At 46.9% G+C, this 26,729-nt stretch overlaps 1 protein-coding gene across 1 annotated transcript; it reads right to left on the bottom strand.

Annotated features, from left to right (window-relative positions):
* Positions 1-22,749: 22,749 nt before the first annotated feature.
* On the bottom strand, positions 22,750-26,426 carry hspb2 (heat shock protein, alpha-crystallin-related, b2). The gene is made up of 3 exons (XM_029749118.1): positions 26,279-26,426; positions 23,983-24,173; positions 22,750-23,189 (listed from the first exon to the last, which is right to left on the bottom strand). Exons 1-3 carry the CDS (start codon positions 26,373-26,375, stop codon positions 22,974-22,976), a joined length of 504 nt encoding a protein of 167 aa, XP_029604978.1. The 5' UTR covers positions 26,376-26,426; the 3' UTR covers positions 22,750-22,973.
* Positions 26,427-26,729: the final 303 nt, after the last annotated feature.

Genomic DNA, 26,729 nt, shown 5'->3' with positions numbered 1-26,729 from the left:
TCCTCTCTGTCTCTCCTTACCTGTCCTCTCTGTCTCTTCACATGTCCTCTCTGTCTCTCCTCACCTGTCCTCTCTGTCTCTCCCCACCTGTCCTCTCTGTCTCTCCTCACCTGTCCTCTCTGTCTCTCCTCACCTGTCCTCTCTGTCTCTCTTCACCTGTCCTCTCTGTCTCTTCCCACCTGTCCTCAATGCCTCTCCTCACCTATAGTGGTACAGCTCTCTGTCTGTCCTCACCTGTCCTCTCTGTCTCTCCTCACCTGTCCTCTCTGTCTCTCCTCACCTGTCCTCTCTGTCTCTCTTCACCTGTCCTCTCTGTCTCTCCTCACCTGTACTCTCTGTCTCTCTTCACCTGTCCTCTCTGTCTCTCTTCACCTGTCCTCTCTGTCTCTCCTCACATGTCCTCTCTGTCTCTCCTCACATGTCCTCTCTGTCTCTCCTCACCTGTCCTCTCTGTCTCTTCACATGTCCTCTCTGTCTCTCCTCACCTGTCCTCTCTGTCTCTTAACATGTCCTCTCTGTCTCTCCTCACCTGTCCTCTCTGTCTCTCCTCACCTGTCCTCTCTGTCTCTCCTCACCTGTCCTCTCTGTCTCTCCCCCTACCTGTCCTCTCTGTCTCTCTTCACCTGTCCTCTCTGTCTCTCCTCACCTATAGTGGTACAGCCCTTTCTGTCTCTCCTTACCTGTCCTCTCTGTCTCTCCCCACCTGTCCTCTCTGTCTCTTCACATGTCCTCTCTGTCTCTCCTCACCTGTCCTCTCTGTCTCTCCCCACCTGTCCTCTCTGTCTCTTCTCACCTGTCCTCTGTGTCTCTCTTCACCTGTCCTCTCTGTCTCTCCTCACATGTCTCTCGTCTCTCCTCAATGCTCCTCTCGCTCCATACCTGTCCTCTCTGTCTCCTCACATGTCCTCTCTGTCTCTCCTTACCTGTCCCCTCTCTGTCTCTTCACATGTCCTCTCTGTCCTCTCCTCACCTGTCCTCTCTGTCTCTCCTCACCTGTCCTCTCTGTCTCTCCTCACCTGTCCTCTCTGTCTCTCCTCACCTGTCCTCTCTCTCTCTTCACCTGTCCTTCTCTGTCTCTTCCCACCTGTCTCAATGCCTCTCCTCACCTATAGTGGTACAGCTCTCTGTCTGTCCTCACCTGTCCTCTCTGTCTCTCCTCACCTGCCTCTCTGTCTCTCTTCACCTGTCCTCTCTGTCTCTCCTCACCTGTACCTCATCTGTCTCTCCTTCACCTGTCCTCTCTGTCTCTCTTCACCTGTCCTCTCTCTGTCTCCTTCCCTCACATGTACTCTCTTCTTCTCTCCTCACATGTCCTCTCTGTCTCTCCTCACCTGTCCTCTCTGTCTCTTCACATGTCCTCTCTGTCTCTCCTCACCTGTCCTCTCTGTCTCTTAACATGTCCTCTCTGTCTCTCTCACCTGTCCTCTCTGTCTCTCCCCACCTGTCCTCTCTGTCTCTCCTCACCTGTCCTCTCTGTCTCTCCCCCTACCTGTCCTCTCTGTCTCTCTTCACCTGTCCTCTCTGTCTCTCCCACCTGTCCTCTCTGTCTCTCCTCACCTGACCTCAATGCCTCTCCTCACCTATAGTGGTACAGCTCTCTGTCTGTCCACACCTGTCCTCTCTGTCTCTCCTCAACTGTCCTCTCTGTCTCTCCTTCACCTGTCCTCTCTGTCTCTCCTCACCTGTCCTCTCTGTCTCTCCTCACCTGTCCTCTCTGTCTCTCCCCACCTGTCCTCTCTGTCTCTCCTCACCTGTCCTCTCTGTCTCTCCTCACCTGTCCTCTCTGTCTCTCCCCACCTGTCCTCTCTGTCTCTCTTTCCTGTCCTCTCTGTCTCTCCCCACCTGTCCTCTCTGTCTCTCCCTACCTGTCCTCTCTGTCTCTCCCTACCTGTCCTCTCTGTCTCTCCACACCTGTCCTCTCTGTCTGTTCACATGTCCTCTCTGTCTCTCCCTACCTGTCCTCTCTGTCTCTCCTTACCTGTCCTCTCTGTCTCTCCCCACCTGTCCTCTCTGTCTCTCCTCACCTATAGTGGTACAGCTCTCTGTCTCTCCCCACCTGTCCTCTCTGTTTCTCCCTACCTGTCCTCTCTGTCTCTCCCCACCTGTCCTCTCTGTCTCTCCTCACCTGTCCTCTCTGTCTCTCCTGACCTGTCCTCTCTGACTCCCCTACCTGTCCTCAATGCCTCTCCTCACCTATAGTGGTACATCTCTCCTCACCTGTCCTCTCTGTCTCTCCTCACCTACAGTGGTACAGCTCTCTCTGTCTCTCCTCACCTGTCCTCTCTGTCTCTCCTTACCTGTCCTCTCTGTCTCTCCTCACCTATAGTGGTACAACTCTCTCTGTCTCTCCTCACCTGTCCTCTCTGTCTCTCCTCAACTATAATGGTACAGCTCTCTGTCTCTCTCCACCTGTCCTCTCTGTCTCTCCACACCTGTCCTCTCTGTCTCTCCCCACCTGTCCTCTCTGTCTCTTCCCACCTGTCCTCTCTGTCTCTCCTCACCTGTCCTCTCTGTCTCTCCCACCTGTCCTCTCTGTCTCTCCCTACCTGTCCTCTCTGTCTCTCCTCACATGTCCTCTCTGTCTCTCCTCACCTGTCCTCTCTGACTCCCCTACCTGTCCTCAATGCCTCTCCTCACCTATAGTGGTACATCTCTCCTCACCTGTCCTCTCTGTCTCTCCTCACCTACAGTGGTACAGCTCTCTCTGTCTCACCCCACCTGTCCTCTCTGTCTCTCCTCACCTGTCCTCTCTGTCTCTCTTCACCTACAGTGGTACAGCTCTCTCTGTCTCACTTCACCTGTCCTCTCTGTCTCTTCCTTACCTGTCCTCTCTGTCTCTCCCGACCTGTCCTCTCTGTCTCTCCCGACCTGTCCTCTCTGTCTCTCCTTACCTATAGTGGTACAGCTCTCTCTGTCTCTCCTCACCTGTCCTCTCTGTCTCTCCCGACCTGTCCTCTCTGTCTCTCCTTACCTATAGTGGTACAGCTCTCTGTCTCTCCCCACCTGTCCTCTCTGTCTCTCCACACCTGTCCTCTCTGTCTCTCCCCACCTGTCCTCTCTGTCTCTCCCACCTGTCCTCTCTTTCTCTCCCTACCTGTCCTCTCTGTCTCTCCCACCTGTCCTCTCTGTCTCTCCCTACCTGTCCTCTCTGTCTCTCCTCACATGTCCTCTCTGTCTCTCCTCACCTGTCCTCTCTGACTCCCCTACCTGTCCTCAATGCCTCTCCTCACCTATAGTGGTACATCTCTCCCTACCTGTCCTCTCTGTCTCTCCTCACCTACAGTGGTACAGCTCTCTCTGTCTCACCTCACCTGTCCTCTCTGTCTCTCCTCACCTGTCCTCTCTGTCTCTCCTCACCTACAGTGGTACAGCTCTCTCTGTCTCTCCTTACCTGTCCTCTCTGTCTCTTCCTTACCTGTCCTCTCTGTCTCTCCCGACCTGTCCTCTCTGTCTCTCCCGACCTGTCCTTTCTGTCTCTCCTTACCTGTCCTCTCTGTCTCTCCTTACCTGTCCTCTCTGTCTCTTCCTCACCTGTCCTCTCTGTCTCTTCCTTACCTGTCCTCTCTGTCTCTCCCGACCTGTCCTCTCTGTCTCTCCCGACCTGTCCTCTCTGTCTCTCCTTACCTGTCCTCTCTGTCTCTCCTTACCTGTCCTCTCTGTCTCTTCCTCACCTGTCCTCTCTGTCTCTTCCTTACCTGTCCTCTCTGTCTCTCCCGACCTGTCCTCTCTGTCTCTCCCGACCTGTCCTCTCTGTCTCTCCTTACCTGTCCTCTCTGTCTCTTCCTTGTCCTCTCTGTCTCTTCCTTACCTGTCCTCTCTGTCTCTCCCGACCTGTCCTCTCTGTCTCTCCTTACCTGTCCTCTCTGTCTCTCCCGACCTGTCCTCTCTGTCTCTCCCGACCTGTACTCTCTGTCTCTCCTCACCTGTCCTCTCTGTCTCTCCCGACCTGTCCTCTCTGTCTCTCCCGACCTGTCCTCTCTGTCTCTCCTTACCTGTCCTCTCTGTCTCTCCCGACCTGTCCTCTCTGTCTCTCCTTACCTGTCCTCTCTGTCTCTCCTTACCTGTCCTCTCTGTCTCTCCTTACCTGTCCTCTCTGTCTCTCCCGACCTGTCCTCTCTGTCTCTCCTTACCTGTCCTCTCTGTCTCTCCTTACCTGTCCTCTCTGTCTCTCCCGACCTGTCCTCTCTGTCTCTCCTTACCTGTCCTCTCTGTCTCTCCCGACCTGTCCTCTTTGTCTCTCCTTACCTGTCCTCTCTGTCTCTCCTTACCTGTCCTCTCTGTCTCTCCCGACCTGTCCTCTCTGTCTCTTCCTTACCTGTCCTCTCTGTCTCTCCCGACCTGTCCTCTCTGTCTCTCCTTACCTGTCCTCTCTGTCTCTCCCGACCTGTCCTCTCTGTCTCTTCCTTACCTGTCCTCTCTGTCTCTCCTTACCTGTCCTCTCTGTCTCTCCTTACCTGTCCTCTCTGTCTCTCCTCACCTGTCCTCTCTGTCTCTCCCGACCTGTCCTCTCTGTCTCTCCCGACCTGTCCTCTCTGTCTCTCCTTACCTTTCCTCTCTGTCTCTTCCTTACCTGTCCTCTCTGTCTCTCCCGACCTGTCCTCTCTGTCTCTTCCTTACCTGTCCTCTCTGTCTCTCCCGACCTGTCCTCTCTGTCTCTCCTTACCTGTCCTCTCTGTCTCTCCCGACCTGTCCTCTCTGTCTCTTCCTTACCTGTCCTCTCTGTCTCTCCTTACCTGTCCTCTCTGTCTCTCCTTACCTGTCCTCTCTGTCTCTCCTCACCTGTCCTCTCTGTCTCTCCCGACCTGTCCTCTCTGTCTCTCCCGACCTGTCCTCTCTGTCTCTCCTTACCTATAGTGGTACAGAATCTCATGAAATTGAGTAAATGAATTGAGGATAATGAAATCCATTTAATTTCAGTAGTAATAGTAGAAGTACATGTAATAATGTATACAAGTACAACACTACTGCTGTATACAAGTACAACACTGTAATTAAATAAAAATATGATTCTGAAAATAAAATAATTATGGCTCATAAATAAACAACATAAAGTACATTGATGATGGTTCCACTGTGTATTACTGTCAGTTATATACAACAACATGATGATGGTTCCACTGTGTATTACTGCCAGTTATAAACAACATGATGGTTCCACTGTGTATTACTGCCAGTTATAAACAACATGATGGTTCCACTGTGTATTACTGCCAGTTATAAACAACATGATGGTTCCACTGTGTATTACTGCCAGTTATATACAACAACATGATGATGGTTCCACTGTGTATTACTGTCAGTTATATACAACAACATGATGATGGTTCCTCTGTGTATTACTGTCAGTTATATACAACAACATGATGATGGTTCCTCTGTGTATTACTGTCAGTTATATACAACATGATGATGGTTCCACTGTGTATTACTGTCAGTTATATACAACATGATGATGGTTCCACTGTGTATTACTGTCAGTTATAAACAACAACATGATGATGGTTCCACTGTGTATTACTGCCAGTTATATACAACAACATGATGATGGTTCCACTGTGTATTACTGTCAGTTATATACAACAACATGATGATGGTTCCACTGTGTATTACTGCCAGTTATATACAACAACATGATGATGGTTCCACTGTGTATTACTGTCAGTTATATACAACATGATGATGGTTCCACTGTGTATTACTGTCAGTTATATACAACATGATGATGGTTCCACTGTGTATTACTGTCAGTTATATACAACAACATGATGATGGTTCCACTGTGTATTACTGTCAGTTATATACAACAACATGATGATGGTTCCACTGTGTATTACTGTCAGTTATATACAACAACATGATGATGGTTCCACTGTGTATTACTGTCAGTTATATACAACAACATGATGATGGTTCCACTGTGTATTACTGTCAGTTATATACAACAACATGATGATGGTTCCACTGTGTATTACTGTCAGTTATATACAACAACATGTGTCATGGAACATTGCCTCAGAAATACAACACTCTTACAAGAACTTGTGAATTCAATATAGGCTTTAATACAAAGTAGCAAAGCCGAGCTGGTCCGCTGAACAACCAACTTCCCTGAACACTGGCTCTGCTTTTATACACATACAGCATATGGGTACATCCCTTATGTAAATGAAGTTACTTCCCTTTGTCCGTCTGCCACCATTATCTTTTAGTCTGAGTTCTTTGCTTGTTCACGCTCAAAAACGCACGTATCTGCTTCCGGTTAGATTATAATGGTGGCTGGACCCCTTTATGTCGTACAAAAATAATACATGCATTGCATGCTCATGTTTCACCTGTTGGTCATTTTGCTGCCATCCTCCTTCCTGTGTCCTTCTGACGTTGGTATGTCCAGCTGTCATAAATGTACTTATGGCCTTGGCTAATGTACTCATGTTCGTTTAGCTTAATGTAATCTTTGACACGTTACCCTTTTCAGAAATAGCAAATGTCCTGGGTGTCACCTTCTCTTCCCCAATGTACTTATGTCCTTGCTACTTCAGCATAGCGACTGCACCTATTTATATTACATTAGCTCCAACACAAATCCCTCCTCGGGGACTAGTTAGTCCCACAAACTAACACCTAAGTAATACCAAGAGGATGGAGGCAAAACGACATCAACATACATACAAATATAAGAGGAAATAAAATGAGTGTGAATAAGGCACACAAACCAACTGGACCAAACATCGCCAATCAAGAACACAGATAAGAGTAAAAGATCCATTCAAAAAACTAAAATAAAACACTTATAATAAACCAATGTACTATGAAGAAGCAATGAGCATGGAGTGCATAGCCTTGCCTGAGGTTATCTCAGTTATGTAGAATATAGAGAGAATAATACACTGAATATGTTACTTGTTAAAGTAAATCAATAACATACCTTCAGTTGCAAAAATAAAAGTAACAAGACAACGTTCTAAAATAAAATACTTTAACACAATCCTCCCTTGCAGACACCTCTCTAACAAAAGATTTATCTGTTAGATTAGCCTGTCTGGGCTAGGGGGCAGTATTTTCACGGCCATTGTCTGAACTGATTTGGGACGGAATACCAAACCTGGGTATTACTTCTTTTGATAGGAATTTTACCACTGTACTTGATCCCTGATCAGCCGACGGTATTGCTTCTATCCATCTGCTAAACCTGTCTATGATGACTAACATGTACCTTTTACCTCGTATAGGTTTTAGCATGTCTACGTAGTCCATCACAATGTGTCGGAATAGACCTTCTGGTATGTGACCTATGGGCGTAGTTATACCTTTACGTATGTTATTTATCGTGCATATTTCGCACTTCGACAGGATCTCATCTACTGTTGCCTGTAGATAAGGTGACCAAAAACCTTGTTTTTTGATTTTATTATCACCTCCCCCTTTGCACAATGATCTAGATCATGTGCATCATTGATAAGCAAAGTTAATAAAGCAGTGGTGGCTAGTATGGCACCAACATATGTTCTCCATACTCCATGTCTGTTAACAGAGGCTCCCCTCTGTAGCCAGGTATTTTGCTCATTAACCTGTTGGGGATAGGGGCAGTATTTTCGGATGAAAAAAAACGTACCCGATTTAAACTGGTTACTACTCTTGCCCAGAAACGAGAATATGCATATTAAAAGTATCTACATCCACAGTAAAACGAGTCCTATATCGACATAACCTGAAAGGCCGCACAGCAAGGAAGAAGCCACTGCTCCAAAACCGCCATAAAAAATCCAGACTACAGTTTGCAACTGCACGTGGGGACAAAGACAATACTTTTTGGAGAAATGTCCTCTGGTCTGATGAAACAAAAATAGAACTGTTTGGCCATAATGACCATCGTTATGTTTGGAGGAAAAAGGAGGAGGCTTGCAAGCCAAAGGACACCATCCCAACCGTGAAGCACGGGGGTGACAGCATCATGTTGTGGGGGTGCTTTGCTGCAGGAGGGACTGGTGCACTTCACAAAATAGATGGCGTCATGAGGCGGAAAATGATGTAGATATATTGAAGCAACATCTCAAGACATCAGTCAGGAAGTTAAAGCTTGGTCACAAATGGGTCTTCCAAATGGACAATGACCCCAAGCATACTTCCAAAGTTGTGGCAAAATGGCTTAAGGATAACAAAGTCAAGGTATTGGAGTGGCCATCACAAAGCCCTGACCTCAACCCTATAGAAAATTTGTGGGCAGAACTGAAAAAGCGTGTGCGAGCAAGGAGGCCTACAAACCTGACTCAGTTACACCAGTTCTGTAAGGACGAATGGGCCAAAATTTCTCCAACTTATTGTGGGATGCTTGTGGAAGGCTACACAAAATATTTGACCCAAGTTAAACAGTTTAAAGGCAATGCTACCAAATACTAACTGAGTGTATGTAAACTTCTAACCCACTGGGAATGTGATGAAAGAAATAAAAGCTGAAATAAATCATTCTCTCTACTATTATTTTGCCATTTCACAGTTTAAATGTACTTGGCTAAGGTGTATGTGTCACGTCCTGACCAGTAGAGGGTGTAGTTGGGTCAGGACGTGGCAGAAGAGTCTGTGTGTTTGTGTTGTTTCATTAATTTTGGCCGTGTGACTTCCAATCAGCCACAGCTGTAGAGGGTTGTGGCTGATTGGGAGTCACACATAAGTGGCCTACTTTGCCTTTTGGGGTTGTGGGGAATTGTTGTGTGCACTGCTGTGTTTTGTTTGAGCCTGCAACGCTGTTGCTGTTGTGAGTATTGTTTGTTGTTGTGAGTATTGTTTGTTGTTTTGAGTATTGTTTGTTGTTTTGTTTGTTTCAAGTGGATGCTCTACTCCTTTTGTTTGAACATTAAAAAATATGAGTATCCATACTTCCGCTGCGCCTTGGTCCTATTTCACTGAAGACAACTGTGACAGTATGTAAACTTCCGACTTCAACTGTAGATATTATTAGATACATTCTGTCTATATTAATGTAGATTTTATATACCTAGTCTTTATTAATGTAGATATTAGTATATACACACTGCCTTTTTCAATGTAGATATTATATACATACTGTCTTTATTAATGTAGATATTATTATATACATCATGTCTTTATTCATGTAGATATTATTTCATATATACTGCCTGTCACGTTTGTTGGAATGATCGGACCAAGGCGCAGCATGAGTAGCGTTCCACATAATTTATTAGAAAGTGAAACTTAGAAAAAAAAATACAAAACAATTAAGAATAAACTAACCGTGACGACAATGCAACTACACATAAACAATATCCCATCACCCACAAGTGGAAAACAAGCTACTTAAGTATGATCCCCAACGATTACCAGCTGCCTCTAATTGGGAATCATACACAATCACCAACATAGAAAAACAAACCTAGAAATACATAGAAATAATAAACTAGACTAGCCCCCCAGTCACGCCCTATTTAATAATATATACATTTATAAAGACTTTATACTGGCAGATTCTAATATTATCTACAACAGTCTTGAAGGAGTTTCCACATATGCAGAGCACTTGTTGGCTGCTTTTCCTTTACTCTGCGGTCCAACTCATTCCAAACCATCTCAATTGGGTTGAGGTCGGGTGATTGTGGAGGCCAGGTCATCTGATGCAGCACTCCATCATTCTTCTTCTTGTCTCAAATAGCCATTATACAGCCTGGAGGTGTGTTGGGTCTTTGTCCTGCTGAAAAACAAATGTTGGTCCCATTAAGCCCAAACCAGATGGGGTGGTGTATTGCTGCAGAATGCTGTGGTAGCCATGCTGGTTAAGCCTGCCTTGCATTCTAAATAAATCACAGACAGTGTCACCAGCAAAGCACCATCACACCTCCTCCTCCATGCTTCACGGTGGGAACCACACATGCAGAGATCATCTGTTCACCCACACCACGTCTCACAAAGACACAGCGGTTGGAACCAATAATCTGCAATTTTTGACTCATCAGACCAAAGGACAAATTTCCACCGGTCTAATGTCCATTGCTCATGTTTCTTGGCCCAACCAAGTCTCTTCTTCTTATTATTGTCCTTCTTATTTTCTTCTTCTTATTATTATGTTCTTCTTATTGTCCTTTAGTAGTGTTTTCTTTGCAGCAATTCGACCATGAAGGCCTGATTCATGCAGTCTCCTCTGAACAGTTGATGTTGTGATGTGTCTGTTACTTGAACTCTCTGAAGCATTTATTTGGGCTGCAATTTCTGAAGCTGGTAACTCTAATGAACTTATCCTCTGCAGCAGAGGTAACTCTGGGTCTTCCTTTCCTGTGTTAGTCCTCATGAGAGCCAGTTTCATCATAGCGCTTGATGGTTTTTGCAACTGTACTTGAAGAATAGTTCAAAGTTCTTGAATTTTTATGTATTGACTGAACTTCATGTCTTAAAGTAATGATGGACTGTCATTTCTCTTTGCTTATTTGAGCTGGTCTTGCCATAGTATGGACTTATACCAAATAGGGCTATCTTCTGTATACCACCTCTACCTTGTCACAACACAACTGATTGGCTGAAACGCATTAAGAAGGAAAGAAATTCCACAAATTCACTTTTAAGAAGGCACACCTGTTAATTGAAATGCATTCCAGGTGACTACCTCATGAAGCTGGTTGCGAGAATGCCAAGAGCGTGAAAAGCTGTCAAGGCAAAAGGTGGCTATTGGAAGAATCTCAAATGTGAAATATACACTTTTGTGGTTACTACATGATTCCATATGTGTTCGGATTTTCGTTATTTAGCCCTCCGAAAAGGCTCACCAGGAAGCACACAATGTCATGACTCGTGTTTTGTACTTAATTTTATTTAAATCAAATGACCACAGGTCATAAACCAACGGGCTGTGTGCTCCTGATGATTGTCTACGGTGAAGTGATTACCAGGTGCTGTAATTTAAGTCTCTAGTGAAGCTGCGCATGCGCACATAACGTAACATATCTGAGCATCTAAGAAACTTAAAGAAATCACTCGTTCCCCATTTAATTGAACACATCAGACCTATTTGCTTCTCTTTTATCTATATATATTTTTTTCTTTTCCTGAGTGAGCTAGAAATCGCAACACCTCCCACTTGGCCGACTGATCGAAGATCCAAGGAGGGCACAGTCTCTTGAGTCTCTCTGAGAATTTCAAACTAAAGTCCAGTCTTTGTAGGCATTTACAAACATGTATTAACTAAGGAGGTAGGCTCCACCGCCTTTCCTCCTACTGAGTGTAGGTTTGCCCTCGAAGCACTCAGTTGCCTCCCAGGGTTACCCGCTAGCTAAGCAAAGAACACAGAGTCACAGTCTTTGGGTACCCATGGCGAGGACTTATCTTACCTCCTCTTGGTCTTCAGCAGGAATCAAGATCACCAACCTCCTCACATCCCTGCGAATGACGATTTTCGTGTGCATGGTAGAGTCCTTTCTCCGGGCCCTGGGAACCATGGGAGCAGGAAGACCCATGCAGGTTGTTATGTCCGCATCCCGGACAACCCCCTTCTCGTCTGGATATGTTGTTGCAACCCGGCCGAGCCGGAACTGCCCCCTCAGAGCGTTCTGGTCCGCAATCCAGACTACGTCTCCAACCTTAATACTTCTCTCTGCTCGGTGCCACTTGTGTCTTATGAACAAGTTTGGTCCTGCCAGTTCGCTCCATTTCTTCCAGAACCTGTCGACTCCAGCCATCAGCCTGCGCCAAGAGCGGGTTTCCATGTCAATTCCGTGTATGTCACCTCCCTGTCCGGTGCGCCCCAGGATAAGGGAGTTGGGTGTCAAGTACTCCACTGAGTCCTTTTGTTCCTGTGCCCTGGCGTCGATGGGTCGCTCATTAGTCAAGTTGGCTGCAGAGTAGAGAAGGGTCTGGAACTCCCCCCAGGTGTAGCAGCCAGTTGTTCCGCCAAGACTGTTAAGAGCTCTTTTAAGGAGCTTGACAGCTGCCTCTGCTGCTCCATTCCTGTGTGGCGAGTCTGCAGGATGAAAGTCCCATTGCCACTCTGTGCTATTTCTGGCAGCCTTGTCTTCAACGGATGCCTTCTGCAAACAGGCCAGGTGCTTGTGTAGCTCTCTCAGAGCAGGCCTGGCTCCCAAGAAGTTTGTGCCTCTGTCTGACCATAGCTTTTTGGGATGCCCCCTCAGAGCAGTGAACCGGGAGTAGGCCTGAAGAAAGCTCTCAGAAGACTGGTCGTCGATGAGATCAGCATGGACGGCTCTGGAAGTCATGCAGCAATACACGACTCCCCAGACCTTTTTCCTGGTTCTTGTCTTAACAGCGTCCCTCACTTCAAAGGGTCCAAAGAGGTCTAGTGTAGTATACTCGAATGGGTTCGCTCTACTGGTACGTTCCTGAGGAAGAGCGCTCATCACTTGCTGGCACAGCCGGGCTCTTTGCTTCTTGCAAGTGATGCACCTGTTGACCACCTTCTTCACTGTCCTCCGACCTTGCACAACCCAGGCCTTTCTTTTAGTGTGCAGCAGTGTGGCAGCCACCCCTTCATGATTCGCTTCGTGAGCTTCCCTCGCAAGCAAGGCCCCCAGCCACGACCGGAACGGGATTAACCTCTTACATCTACACGTTCTGCTAGCGGAACGTCTGCTCCAATATCCAATGATGGGCGGGGCGTGAAATACAAACTCCTCTAAAATCCGAAAACGTCCATTTTTCAAACATATGACTATTTTACAGCTATTTAAAGACAAGACTCTCCTTTATCTAACCACACTGTCCGATTTCAAAAAGGCTTTACAGCGAAAGCAAAACATTAGATTGTCAGCAGAGTACCCAGCCAGAAATAACCAGACACCCATTTTTCAAGCTAGCATATCATGTCACATAAACCCAAACCATAGCTAAATGCAGCACTAACCTTTTATGATCTTCATCAGATGACACACCTAGGACATTATGTTATACAATACATGCATGTCTGTTCAATCAAGTTCATATTTATATCAAAAACCAGCTTTTTACATTAGCATGTGACGTTCAGAACTAGCATTCCCACCGAACACTTCCGGTGATTTTACTAAATTACTCACGATAAACGTTCACAAAAAGCATAACAATTATTTTAAGAATTATAGATACAGAACTCCTCTATGCACTCGATATGTCCGATTTTAAAATAGCTTTTCGGATGAAGCACATTTTGCAATAATCTAAGTACATAGCCCGGCATCACAGGGCTAGCTATTTAGACACCCAACCAGTTTAACCTTCACCAAAATCACATTTCCTATAAGAAAAATGTTCTTACCTTGCTTGTTCTTCGTCAGAATACACTGCCAGGACTTCTACTTCAATAACAAATGTAGGTTTGGTCCCAAATAATCCATCGTTATGTTCCATCAAGACGTTTTGTTCGTGCGTTCTAGACACTATCCCAACGCTAAATCTCGGCCACGAGCATGACGCAGAATTTGACAAAAAATTTCTAAATATTCCATTACCGTACTTCGAAGCATGTCAACCGCTGTTTAAAACCAATTTTTATGCAATTTATCTCGTAGAAAAGCGATAATATTCCGACCGGGAATCTGCCTGTCTGTATACTGAGGGAAAAACCGAAAGCCGGGGGCGGGGCGGGTCGCGAGCGTAAGGCTTAGTCCACTGAGTGACCACTTAGCTTTTGCTCTCGTGTGCTTCAGCCAGGGCTTTGAATTACGTCATTCCTGTTTTTCCCGGGCTCTGAGACTTCATTGGAGACGTGGGAAGTGTCACGTAACAGCAGAGATCCCTTGTAATAGATAGAGAGAATCAACAAAGGCAAGAAATGTTCAAACAGGGTACTTCCTGAACAGAAGCATCTCAGGTTTTTGCCTGCCATAGGAGTTCTGTTATACTCACAGACACCATTCAAACAATTTCAGAAACTGTGGAGTGTTTTCTCTCCAAAGCTAATAATTATATGCATATTCTAGTTTCTGGGCAGGACTAATAATCAGATGAAATCGGGTACGTTTTTTATCCAGCTGTGAAAATACTGCCCCCTAGCCATAAGAGGTTAAAGGTACAGCGGTTCCGTCTTCATTCCAAGACTGGACTCTACCACCACAAAGTAAGAGTCCATTGTTGTCATCTTTCATCACAACAAGGCGGTTTAAGGTCGTATCCTGAAAGTTCACGCCGTCTTGGGCTGCAAGGGCTAGGTCTTGGAAAGCCTCTGTTCTCTCTACCACAGACAGCCTGGGCCCCCTCACCTCCCACTTTGCTGAGCTCGAAGCTTGGTAGCTTGTCCTCAGCCAGGATTCTGCCGCTCTTTGAACCCAGGCGATTGTTCCACACAATTTAGACAAGCTACTGAATCGTTCGGGCCCGACAAGGCGCACTAGAGCTACACCCCAGGGCTTCCTCTTTGGCCTCTCTACTGCTGGAGTTGGACCTTGGTCTTTCATCTGCGGTCGCGGTGCGGAGTCTTGCAAGTCTGCCCCAACATCAGTATTGCTGGGGTCTGAGAACTTTTCTGCCTGAGACCTGGTGACTACAGCTGAGAACGCTCTTCTCCGCAACCTTTTAACGTCATCAGCCACGCTGGTCACTATCTCACTGGCTGTCTTTACAGGCCACTCAGCCTCAGGCCAACTCAGGAACTCTGGGCCTTGTTGCCACTCTGACCCTTCATCGAGTTCCTCAGGAGTTGCTCCCCTTGTGATGATGTCTGCTATGTTCAGGTTGCCCTCAATCCACCTCCAGTCTTCCACTGGTCCAGCCTTCTGGATCTCTCCGATGCGGTTAGCGAAGAAAGTTTGGTAGCCATAGCTATCCTTGTGAATTGCTCCCAGGATTGTTTGGCTATCCACGAAGTGGACCCAGCGTGCGACCTTGATGCGGCAGTGCTTTACAAGGTATTTTCTCAGGCGGATCGAAAAGACAGCACCACATACCTCTGCCTTAATCACGTCTCCTTTCTGGTTGAGAGGGGTAAGCTTTGCTTTTGACTCAACCAGCCTCACTACGACCCCATTCTGCGTCTCCCAACGGAGATAGAGCACCACGCCGTAGGAAGCCTCACTCCCATCTGAAAACGTGACTCCCATTGGATGGCCTATGGCTCCAGTTGGTGTGAGGCTTCTTTCGAACCTGATCTGGGCAAGTCTCACATATTCTTCGAGGAGTCTTATGGAAGCCTCTCGTAGTTTTGGTGAGAGTGGGTCATCCCAAGTGTCCTTAACTGGACTGCTTATACTCGCTTCTTGGTAAGCTTCTCTCACAAGCATAACCCCTTTCTGCTTTGCGGGTGTGGCAAGACCAATGGGGTCGTAGAATCCAGCGATCTGGCTTAGCAGCATCCGACGGGTCAATGGGTTTGGAGTTTTACCTCTGACTTCCTCTTCGCGCAAATCGACTCCTGTTCTCATCTTTCCTCTCTTCTTTGAGAAATTTACAGAGGTCATCACACGAAGTTTGTCGGTCTCTGGTTCATAGCCGACTCCAAGTGCTTTGCTCTCTTCGTCCCGCATCTGGTTGGGTAACACCAGCGTTTTGGGCACACTCACAGTTGTCTTACTGATACTGGCATCAGTTGTGGTTGCTGACCTCCCACTTTGGCCTGATAAGACCCATGGCTTAAGGGAGAAGCCTCCAGCCTTTAAGATCTTTTCCACTCCTTTGGTGATTTTCTCCAGTATCTGCAAGTCATTGTGGGACGTCAAGATGTCATCCACATAACTATCTTCTACCACAACTCGGCGCTCCTCAACCATGGCTGCAAACTGGGGCAGGTTGGCTGTTTCTCTCATTGCCACCTGGGCGATACAACCAGCAGGTTTATCGCCAAAGTTGACCCTGACGACAGCAAAGACTTCGATCACCTCCTCAGGATTGTCTCTCCAGAGGAATCGATGGAGGTGTACTACTTTGTCTTCTAGCCAGACAGAGTTGTACATTTTTTTCACATCACCCAGGGCGGCGTACAACCCAGTCCTGAATCTCAGAAGCACGCCCCTTATCTGATTTAGGACATCAGGACCCTTGTACAGTAGGTCATTTAAACTTATTCCCATGAATTCTTGGCTACTGTTCCAGACAATTCTTACAGGGGTAGTGGTTGAGTGAGGATTAGGAGCAACTAAATGACTGATATACCACTTAGGTCCCCTCCGGCTATCGATTTCCTCCTGGGTGACTTTAACGGCAGCCCCTCTTGAGACCATATCGTGGATTTGCTCCCTGTACGCAGCCTTCCATTCCGGCTCCCTCTCCAGTCGTTTCTCAGTGTTTAAAAAGGTCGCTTCCACTGCACGTCGATTTTCAGGCAGCGTTGTGGGGTCTCCTTTCCACGGGTAAGCTGCGTCCCAGTGAGGGGATTCGCTGTGCTTGTCAGCTTGCACGTAGGTCAGACATTCCTTTATTTTCTCCAAGTCTCTTTCCTCTCCTAGGGTCATTTCCTTGCCTCCAGGGGGGCACCTACCGCATCTGCATCCACCACACTGAGGATCACAGGCGGCGCCAATACTGTCCCACTTGAACCATTCAAAAACTTCTTTGTTGGTAGTTGCAGTGTTTCGGAGGATTGCGTCTTCTTCCACCGAAACTCCACTGGGTCCTCCCGTCTTCACAAGAATCTCTTTGTACGCCCTTGAAGCTGTTCTCATTGACCTAGCGAAATGTGTTTCAGACCTGTGCACTGCTAGGTCTATCACTTCAAAGAGGTCAGGATGCGTTCCACCAACAGTCTTCCCAAGGGGACCATCCCAGAGGACGAGGTCTCCAACTACTCTGACTGGCTGTGGGACCAGGCGACCCTCCCCGTGGCTAATCAACAGGTCGATCTTTTCGGGCCGGACCAAATCCTTGAGTTGAACATTTGGAAAGAACTTCTGCAGTTGCTGTGGCGTGACAGCTTGGTTCACTTTCGCAACATCTTCCAAGCCGTAACAGAGAAGTTTGTGCTCTGCTATTGTACCTCTGGGAGTTTTTACTCTCAGCCTCAGGGTATACTTCATGGTAGTAATGGTTTTCTCCATCCCTCCAACACCTTGGACAATCAACTTAATGTTCTCACCATTTAGCTTGAGACGCTCTGCTGCTTTATTAGAGATATAATTAGTATCTGAAGCGAGATCAATCAACGTACCGACTAGCTGGCCAGAGTTTGTCGTCACATCCAACAGCATCATTATGACAGGGCACTCTTTTGGCTCACAACCAATGCTAGCACACACTTTTGTTGTGATCTTATTTGAAAAGGCTTCTTTGAACTCTGCTCGCAGCTCTGGAGAAAGTTTGACAAGGAGCTCCTCCTGCTTGTTGGTTAGTCCAAGCCCCCGTTTCCCCAATTTTGCATCGCTCTGCTCTCCGCTCTTTTCCTCTTTCTTCTTGATCTGTGACTTTGGACAGAGCAAGTAATTGTGGTCTGAAGAGCCCTCTTTCTGACAGTCATCCTTTGAGCATAGATACTTTTGTGTGCAGCCGCCATCGTCACCATGAAGGCGCAAGCACTTAAAGCATGCTCCTGCTCTCCTAAGCTGAGCCTTCTTGCCTGTCAGATTGAGCTTCTTGAAGACCTTGCAGGCGAACAGCCTACCTCCGTGCTCGTTGTCTCCACATGTGATGCATGAGCTTGGTTGAGCGCCCTTTAGGGTGTTTCCTGATGTGGCTCTGGTGAATGCCCTCCTTTCTTTTTCCTTCTTGCTCCACCTCTCAGTATTGTCCGCCGGGCTAGGCTGTAGCTGGTCTAACTCCTCGAATGTCCTCTTGCTTCTTCAAGTATTGCAGTAAACAGTCAAAGTGGTTGCGTGGTGAAAACCTGCTTCCAGGGTCATTTTTGTGTGTTAACCACTTTTCTTTCAGGGAGTCAGGAAGCTTACTTTCAATCGACTGCACAACCACTCGGTTCTTTACAGCATCTTCCTCCCCTAAGACTTGTAGGTCACGAAGAGCTCTCTCCACGGCTTGAATCAGTTCGATTGTCTTCCTCGGATGGTTTCCTTTGATGGGGCAAAGTCCTTGCACTTCTTGTGCAATCAGCAGCACTATTTTTGGCTTATTTCCGTACTTGTTGTCCAGGAGCCTGAACACGTCGTTGGCGGATCCACAGCTGGACAATACGAGGTCCCTCTTGACTTTTTCATCTAGGCTTCCCAAGAGATGGAATTTTCTCACATTTTCCAATCCATGAGGGTTTCCCAGACGTTGCAAGTCCTCCCATTCAGCTTTCCAGCGGTAGTAATCCCTCATATTACCAGCAAACATGGGCAAGCGTGCACGTTCTAGGCTGATCTGGGGCCTGTAGTTGTAAGTCCCAACTGGCTCCTCCTGCTCCACAATTTTCACTTTTCCCAGTTTCCCTTCGTCGTCGGATTGAGAACCGCCTTTCCATGCCCACTCATCCCACAGTTTTTCACGCCTTTTCTTCAACTTCCGGATCTGGTCCTTTGACTCTGTTGCCTTGGACCGAGGGATCAAATCTTTCCACTCATCCAATCCTCGTTCGAAGTTGTTGACCTCCCGTTCCAAGTTCCTATGAATCAATTCACATTCCCTCCTGGTCATATGGTGGTGATCAGTGTCCTCAGCCTGGTCCATGGCTGATCCAGCCTCTTCAGTGAGGGTGGTAATTTCCGCCTCAGCGAACCTTGTCCAGAAGCTGATCAGGATGACTTGTTCAGTTTCATCAAACTTACAGTCACATTCTGCTGTTTTTCCGTCAATGTTTTCCGCCTTCTTTTTGGCTTCATCATCATCCACTTCTCTCAGGGCCATGGCATACTCAAACCCTGCATCTCTGACTCTGGAGTGATCCACCTTAAAGTTCCTCCACTCACTTCTCATTTCACTTTCCCCCAGTGCACTAGCTCTGGAGGTGAGGTAATTGGCTCTTCTAGTGAATGCAGTCTGGGCTGCTGACCGCTTCTGTTTTAGCCTCTCCAGCTCCTCCTCTGATGCTGCCATCTTGCCAACTTTTCTAGCGTTTAACTCAAGCGCAAGTGTTTTCTGCCAACTGGGTTTAAGTAGTCCTTTAACTGTAGACTCTATCCTCTTCTTGGCTTTCACTCAGTAATGATTTGCCTAGTAAGTCAACAGATGAGCAGACAGCTTTATGGGTGGACTGTTTGCTTATCAGAAGTTAGTCTCGTGACAAATGTTCTAGCACTTGCATTATCCATGTAAAGGAGAACCGTGGTTTATGACTGTTCGGATTTTCGTTATTTAGCCCTCCGAAAAGGCTCACCAGGAAGCACACAATGTCATGACTCGTGTTTTGTCCTTAATTTTATTTAAATCAAATGACCACAGGTCATAAACCAACGGGCTGTGTGCTCCTGATGATTGTCTACGGTGAAGTGATTACCAGGTGCTGTAATTTAAGTCTCTAGTGAAGCTGCGCATGCGCACATAATGTAACATATCTGAGCATCTAAGAAACTTAAAGAAATCACTCATTCCCCATTTAATTGAACACATCAGACCTATTTGCTTCTCTTTTATCTATAAATATTTTTTTCTTTTCCTGAGTGAGCTCCAAACTATTGACTTGTACTGGATTTAGTAATAAGGTATTTTAGCTGTAATTTATATTTCAAAATACAAAATGCTTCTCTATACCATTTTTTAAAAATGGTTTACAATTTTGGGTCCCCCTTTCACCCTGTATTGGTATCAGAAGTCTGATGGTGCTATAGTGTGATACTTTACATTTAAGTCATTTAGCAGATGCTCTTATCCAGAGCGACTTACAAATTGGTGCATTCACCTTATGATATCCAGTGGAACAACCACTGGGGGGGGGGGGGTTAGAAGGATTACTTTATCCTATCCTATTCCTTAAAGAGGTGGGGTTTCAGGTGTCTCCGGAAGGTGGTGATTGACTCCGCTGTCCTGGCGTCGTGAGGGAGCTTGTTCCACCATTGGGGTGCCAGAGCAGTGAACAGTTTTGACTGGGCTGAGCGGGAACTGTGCTTCCTCAGAGGTAGGGAGGTGAGCAGGCCAGAGGTGGATGAACGCAGTGCCCTTGTTTGGGTGTAGGGCCTGATCAGAGCCTGAAGGTACGGAGGTGCCGTTCCCCTCACAGCTCCGTAGGCAAGCACCATGGTCTTGTAGCGGATGCGAGCTTCAACTGGAAGCCAGTGGAGAGAGCGGAGGAGCGGGGTGACGTGAGAGAACTTGGGAAGGTTGAACACCAGACGGGCTGCGGCGTTCTGGATGAGTTGTAGGGGTTTAATGGCACAGGCAGGGAGCCCAGCCAACAGCGAGTTGCAGTAATCCAGACGGGAGATGACAAGTGCCTGGATTAGGAGGCAGATGCTTGGAATTTAGAGTGGTAGAAAGTGGTTTTAGCAGCAGAGACAGAAGAGGAAAATGTAGAGAGGAGGGAGTGAAAGGATGCCAGGTCCGCAGGGAGGCGAGTTTTCCTCCATTTCCGCTCGGCTGCCCGGAGCCCTGTTCTGTGATAAACGTAAATGTATGGTATACGTAAAAATTAACAATTGCAAAGCATGCTGTGTAATATTCTAATGAGCTCCACCCCAAATCAAGGCCAATAATAATACCCAGTGTGCTTTGCATTTGATTTTGTCATGCTCATTTTCACATATACATTCATATTTTGGTCATTTATCAGATACTCTTAATAATGTGTCTGCATGCTTCCCCGCCGAAACAGTTAGAAAGAGTTTGTGCATATCTTATGATGACATTTTGTGACGTTTTTGTTCGTTTTGGACTTGGTGAGGGTTTTTTTGGCTGTTCACAATTTCTAAAGGCAATTCGAAGTTAAGAGCCAAAGTCTACGCCCCTTCGTCTGTGATTGGTCAACAGTAGGGATTCTTCAGTAAAGTCTACGCCCCTTCGTTTGTGATTGGTCAACAGTAGGGATTCTTCAGTAAAGTCTACGCCCCTTCATCTGTAATTAGTCAACAGTAGGGATTCTTCAGTAAAGTCTTTGCCCCTTCGACTGTGATTGGTCAACAGTAGCGAGACTTCGTTGTCATTCAACAAGAGATTACTTGTTTTCATGCACATTTTTTTCTTTGAGAAACACCAAACATCTTAGTAAAATTACCCTTGGCAAAAGCATCAAAATGAATGACAGATTTCTTGAATTATTTTAAATACACAGACACACACACAGCCTCGCTGCAGAGAGCCAGACTACAGAAATCACAGATATCCCCTTAGTCTTAAAACTTTACTTTTATTATTCACAGAAGCAATCTAAAAAAGATCACAAAACAAAAACAATTGTTTCAACTAGCGACCCACTTGGACAGTTACGTGCCTGTGTTCTGATATTCTGTCTGCCAATCAAAGGAAGGAAATGTTTCGGTGCCAGGCATTCTTGGGTTGGTGGAACGTCGGGGGGCTGGGGAGGGGGGATGTGGAGGGTGGCTGGGGAGGGTGGCTAGGGAGGGTGCTGGGGAGGAGGCTGGGGAGGAGGCTGGGGAGGAGGGCTGAGGAGAGTGGCTGGGGAGGGGGGCTGGGGAGAGTGGCTGGGGAGAGTGGCTGGGGAGGGGGGCTGGGGAGGGGGCCTGGGGAGGGGGGCTGGGGACTACAGGTTTGATATATAAACCTTTCAAGCCCAGAACTCAAACCTCATTTATTCATTTATTTATGATCTATGGAGATCATTACACTATATTCTAGATTAAGAAACAACACTATTGTTTATTACAGAAAGCATCACTTAGCAACAATATAAATCTTAGATTATGTACGAGTTCCACAGAAACCATGGAAACGGTTGGGGATAGATCCATAATCGCCTCATTACCGGCCATCAGAATCAAACTACATTTAGGCTATATTTAATATATGTATTCCACACTACGTTGTGGTAGATATTGGAGTATAATGCTTGTAAAGATGCCATCCCCAATACAGTACATGATCGTCACCAATCAAATGCACTACAGTTAAAATCGACTTTGACTACCACCACCGATTTCTCTATGCTAGCTATGCTACCAACATATCATAACGGGAGCTAGCATTCAGCACAAAAAAAATTCTAATCCTGAAAAGGGCAACTTCTAAATATTATGCAGCGAAAACAGACAAATATATCCAAATGGGATTGTAGTGGCCACATTGTGGGCCTGATAGAACACATCAATGGGATCCACCAGTCTGCATAATGGTCACCAATGATGGTGTCTTACCCCCCACAGTCTGCTATCCCCCCACAGTCTGCTATCCCCCCACAGTCTGCTATCCCCCCACAGTCTGCTATCCCCCCACAGTCTGCTATCCCCCCACAGTCTGCTATCCCCCCACAGTCTGCTATCCCCCCACAGTCTACTATCCCCCACAGTCTGCTATCCCCCACAGTCTACTATCCCCCACAGTCTGCTATCCCCCACAGTCTGCTATCCCCCACAGTCTGCTATCCCCGACAGTCTGCTATCCCCGACAGTCTGCTATCCCCGACAGTCCGCTATCCCCCACAGTCTGCTATCCCCGACAGTCTGCTATCCCCGACAGTCCGCTATCCCTCACAGTCCGCTATCCCTCACAGTCTGCTATCCCCCACAGTCTGCTATCCCCCACAGTCTGCTATCCCCCACAGTCTGCTATCCCCCCACAGTCTGCTATCCCCCCACAGTCTGCTATCCCCCCACAGTCTGCCATCCCCCCACAGTCTGCCATCCCCCACAGTCTGCCATCTCCCAAAGTCTGCGTTCTATAGATCTCATTCCGGGGGGTATTGGGGTTGATCCCAGAGGGTTTTGGAGTTGATCCTAGGGGGTATTGGGGTTGATCCTAGGGGGTATTGGCGGTTGATCCTAGGGGGTATTGGCGGTTGATCCTAGTGGGTATTGGGGTTGATCCTAGAGGGTTTTGGGGTTGATCCTAGGGGGTTTTGGGGTTGATCTTAGGGGGTTTTGGGGTTGATCCTAGGGGGTGTTGGGGTTGATCCTAGGGGGTATTGGGGTTGATCCTAGGGGGTATTGGGGTTGATCCCTGACAGAGGACACCAGGTGGTTTTGGGGTTGATTAATGACAGAGGACACCAGGTGGTATTTGGTTGTGTCTGTGTGTCGTCACTAGGCTGTCTTGTCGGTGTGTGTGTGTATGATATGCGTGTGTGTGGAGGGCGGGTCGGGGGTTGTCCGGGGAGCGGAGACAGAGAGGATGCCGTCGTGTGATAGGTCGACGAAGAGCAGTAGAGGGTCGACACCCACAGGAAGTATGTAGGTCCTCGTAAACGACCGACTGATGAACCCGTGGACATCCTGTCTCTGGGAGTGGTTACCACTGACCTGACACACACACACACACACACACACACACACACACACACACACACACACACACACCGAACCAAGGAAGAGGGAGAGAGAGAGACAGGTCTTTAACTCCAGAAGGTTTCATTAGGGGTAAGAGGTAACAGGTCAGGGGTCAGGGGAATAGAGCATGATAGAGGTATTTTTAGCGTGGGCATTGCCATTGAGGACCATTTGGAAGTCTCGCTCTGATGCAACCCCTTCACGGGGCTGGGGCAATAAGTTGACTAGAGTGGTCAACACTGGGACAACCACTCAATAAGTTAACTAGAGTGGCCAACACTGGGACAACCACTCAATAAGTTGACTAGAGTGGCCAACACTGGGACAACCACTCAATAAGTTGACTAGAGTGGCCAACACTGGGACAACCACTCAATAAGTTGACTAGAGTGGCCAACACTGGGACAACCACTCAATAAGTTGACTAGAGCGGCCAACACTGGGACAACCACTCAATAAGTTGACTAGAGTGGCCAACACTGGGACAACCACTCAATAAGTTTACTAGAGTGGCCAACACTGGGACAACCACTCAATAAGTTGACTAGAGTGGTCAACACTGGGACAACCACTCAATAAGTTCTCAATAAGTTGACTAGAGTGGCATTCAAAGCAACCTGGTCTCAGAGCATTTCATATTATTCTGTAAGTAAATCAGAGATTCTCCATTTAGTATTATACTGTATGTTATGTTTCATATGGTATGTATTAATTTGTTGACGTCCATCACCTATTTCGTTAGAGGTCAGGGGTTAGAAGTCTTTACCTCCAGTAGGTTGTCGACGGTGCGGACGGTGACTTCATCAGGAGTGAACTGACACACGTCCAATCGGACGGTCCACTTCCCTGGCTCCGCCTCTATATCAGAGAAGCCCCGCCCTAGCTGCTTGGTGATTCGTGGACGGACATAGTAACCATGGTACAGGGTGGGGGTGAGGAGGTCCTGGGGGGTAAGAGCTGGGGGAGGAGTCAGATATCAGAATCATATAGCTGGGGGATAAATCAGAGAATAAAATCACATAGCTGGGGGATGACTCAGATTATAGAATCATATTTCTGGGAAGTAGTCAGATAATAGAATCATATACCTGGTGGAAGAGTCAGATAATAGAATCATATAGTTGGTGGAGGAGTCAGATAATAGAATCATATACCTGGTGGAGGAGTCAAATAATAGAATCATATAGCTGGGGGAGGAGTCAGATAATAGAATCATATAGCTGGTGGAGGAGTCAGGATAGAACCATATAGCTGGGGGAGGAGTCAGATAATAGAATCATATAGTTGGTGGAGGAGTCAGATAATAGAATCATATACCTGGGGGAGGAGTCAAATAATAGAATCATATAGCTGGGGGAGGAGTCAGATAATAGAATCATATAGCTGGTGGAGGAGTCAGGATAGAACCATATAGCTGGGGGAGGAGTCAGATAATAGAATCATATAGTTGGTGGAGGAGTCAGATAATAGAATCATATACCTGGGGGAGGAGTCAGATAATAGAATCATATAGTTGGTGGAGGAGTCAGATAATAGAATCATATACCTGGTGGAGGAGTCAAATAATAGAATCATATAGCTGGGGGAGGAGTCAGATAATAGAATCATATAGCTGGGGCAGGAGTCAGATAATAGAATCATATAGCTGGTGGAGGAGTCAGATAATAGAATCATATAGCTTGGGGAGGAGTCAGATAATATAATCATATAGCTGGGGGAGGAGTCAGGATAGAACTATATAGCTGGGGGAGGAGTCAGATAATAGAATCATATACCTGTGGGAGGAGTCAGATAATATAATCATATAGCTGGAGGAGGAGTCAGGTAATAGAATCATATAGCTGTGGGAGGAGTCAGGTAATATAATCATATAGCTGGGGGAGGAGTCAGATAATATAATCATATAGCTGGGGGAGGAGTCAGATAATAGAATCATATAGCTGGGGGAGGAGTCAGATAGCATAATCATGTAGCTGGGGAGGAGTCAAGGTTTACTGTATTTGAATAGTTCTCTCAGGGGGGGTTAGTAGGGGGAAGAGGTTTACAGTAGTTTGATAGTTCTCTCAGGGCTGGGGGAGAGTTTTACAGTAGTTTGATAGTTCTCTCAGGGCTGGGGGAGAGTTTTACAGTAGTTTGATAGTTCTCTCAGGGCTGGGGGAGAGTTTTACAGTAGTTAAATAGTTCTCCCAGGGCTGGGGGGAGAGAGTTTTACAGTAGTTACTTTAAAACCCAGTGCAGCTGTTCTAGGATGGTGTGTGGGTCTGAAAACATACCACTAGCTACAAGGCTTAGGAGAAACTCACCCCCTATCCTTTTTCTGCCTCTCCTCTAATCAGACATGTTTTTCCATACCCAGTCTCTAGGCAGGCTTTACAGCCCTGCTTGTGTGTTCCAGCCCTGCTTGTGTGTTCCAGCCCTGCTTGTGTGTTCCAGCCCTGCTTGTGTGTTCCAGCCCTGCTTGTGTGTTCCAGCCCTGCCTGTGTGTTCCAGCCCTGCCTGTGTGTTCCAGCCCTGCCTGTGTGTTCCAGCCCTGCCTGTGTGTTCCAGGCCTGCTTGTGTGTTCCAGGCCTGCTTGTGTGTTCCAGGCCTGCTTGTGTGTTCCAGCCCTGCTTGTGTGTTCCAGGCCTGCCTGTGTGTTCCAGCCCTGCCTGTGTGTTCCAGCCCTGCCTGTGTGTTCCAGGCTGCCATAGGTTATTATGGAACCCTGTTGAGCTGGAAGTTCTATTTATACACACAGTCCTTCTGAGGGGCGGGGTTCCCTAGTTCAGGGGAAAACAAGATTGGACATTCATCTCTGTTTGATTTGGATTTATAGTGACTAGTGATGCACACACACACACACACACACTCCACTCATTACTTGTACTGAGATATAGCATGTTAGCTACAGCCAGCGATCCAGTGATACTTTTATAGCGTAACTCTCGCTAGATCACAAACTAAATACACCTCTGATTTAAAAACACACAGAGTGACAAAGACAGACAGAAAGCGACAGAGAGACAGACAGAAAGCGACAGAGAGACAGACAGAAAGTGACAGAGAGAGGGAGAGGTTCCTACCCTCTCCAAAGTTCTGGTCGTAGATCCGTCTGGGAGAGTTCAGTTCGCACTGAGTACTCATGGGATATGCATGAGGCACTGTCCGCTCCGCCATCATGACTCAATGACTGACAGAGGGAGAAAGAGAGAGAGAGGGAGGGAGGGAGAGATAGAGTAAGGGGATAGAGAGGGAGGGAGAGAGTAAGGGGATAGAGAGGGAGGGAGAGAGTGAGGGTACGAGCAAGGACAGGGAGAGGAGAGGGACAGGGGGAGTTTATCCAAAAGAATGTTTGGCTCCATGGAGATTGATAAGAAGGCTGCAAATAGAGTACACACACACATTCTACTCCATTTCACTCATAACAGACTAACAACAGACTAATAACAGGCTAACAACAGACTAACAGACTAATAACAAACTAACAACAGACTCATAACAGACTCATAACAGACTCATAACAGACTCATAACA

This window comes from Salmo trutta, unplaced genomic scaffold (genome assembly GCF_901001165.1).
Source record: "Salmo trutta unplaced genomic scaffold, fSalTru1.1, whole genome shotgun sequence".
NCBI lineage: Eukaryota > Metazoa > Chordata > Actinopteri > Salmoniformes > Salmonidae > Salmo > Salmo trutta.
Note: the sequence above shows the minus strand (reverse complement) of the source record. Positions and strands in the feature narration are given on the sequence as shown.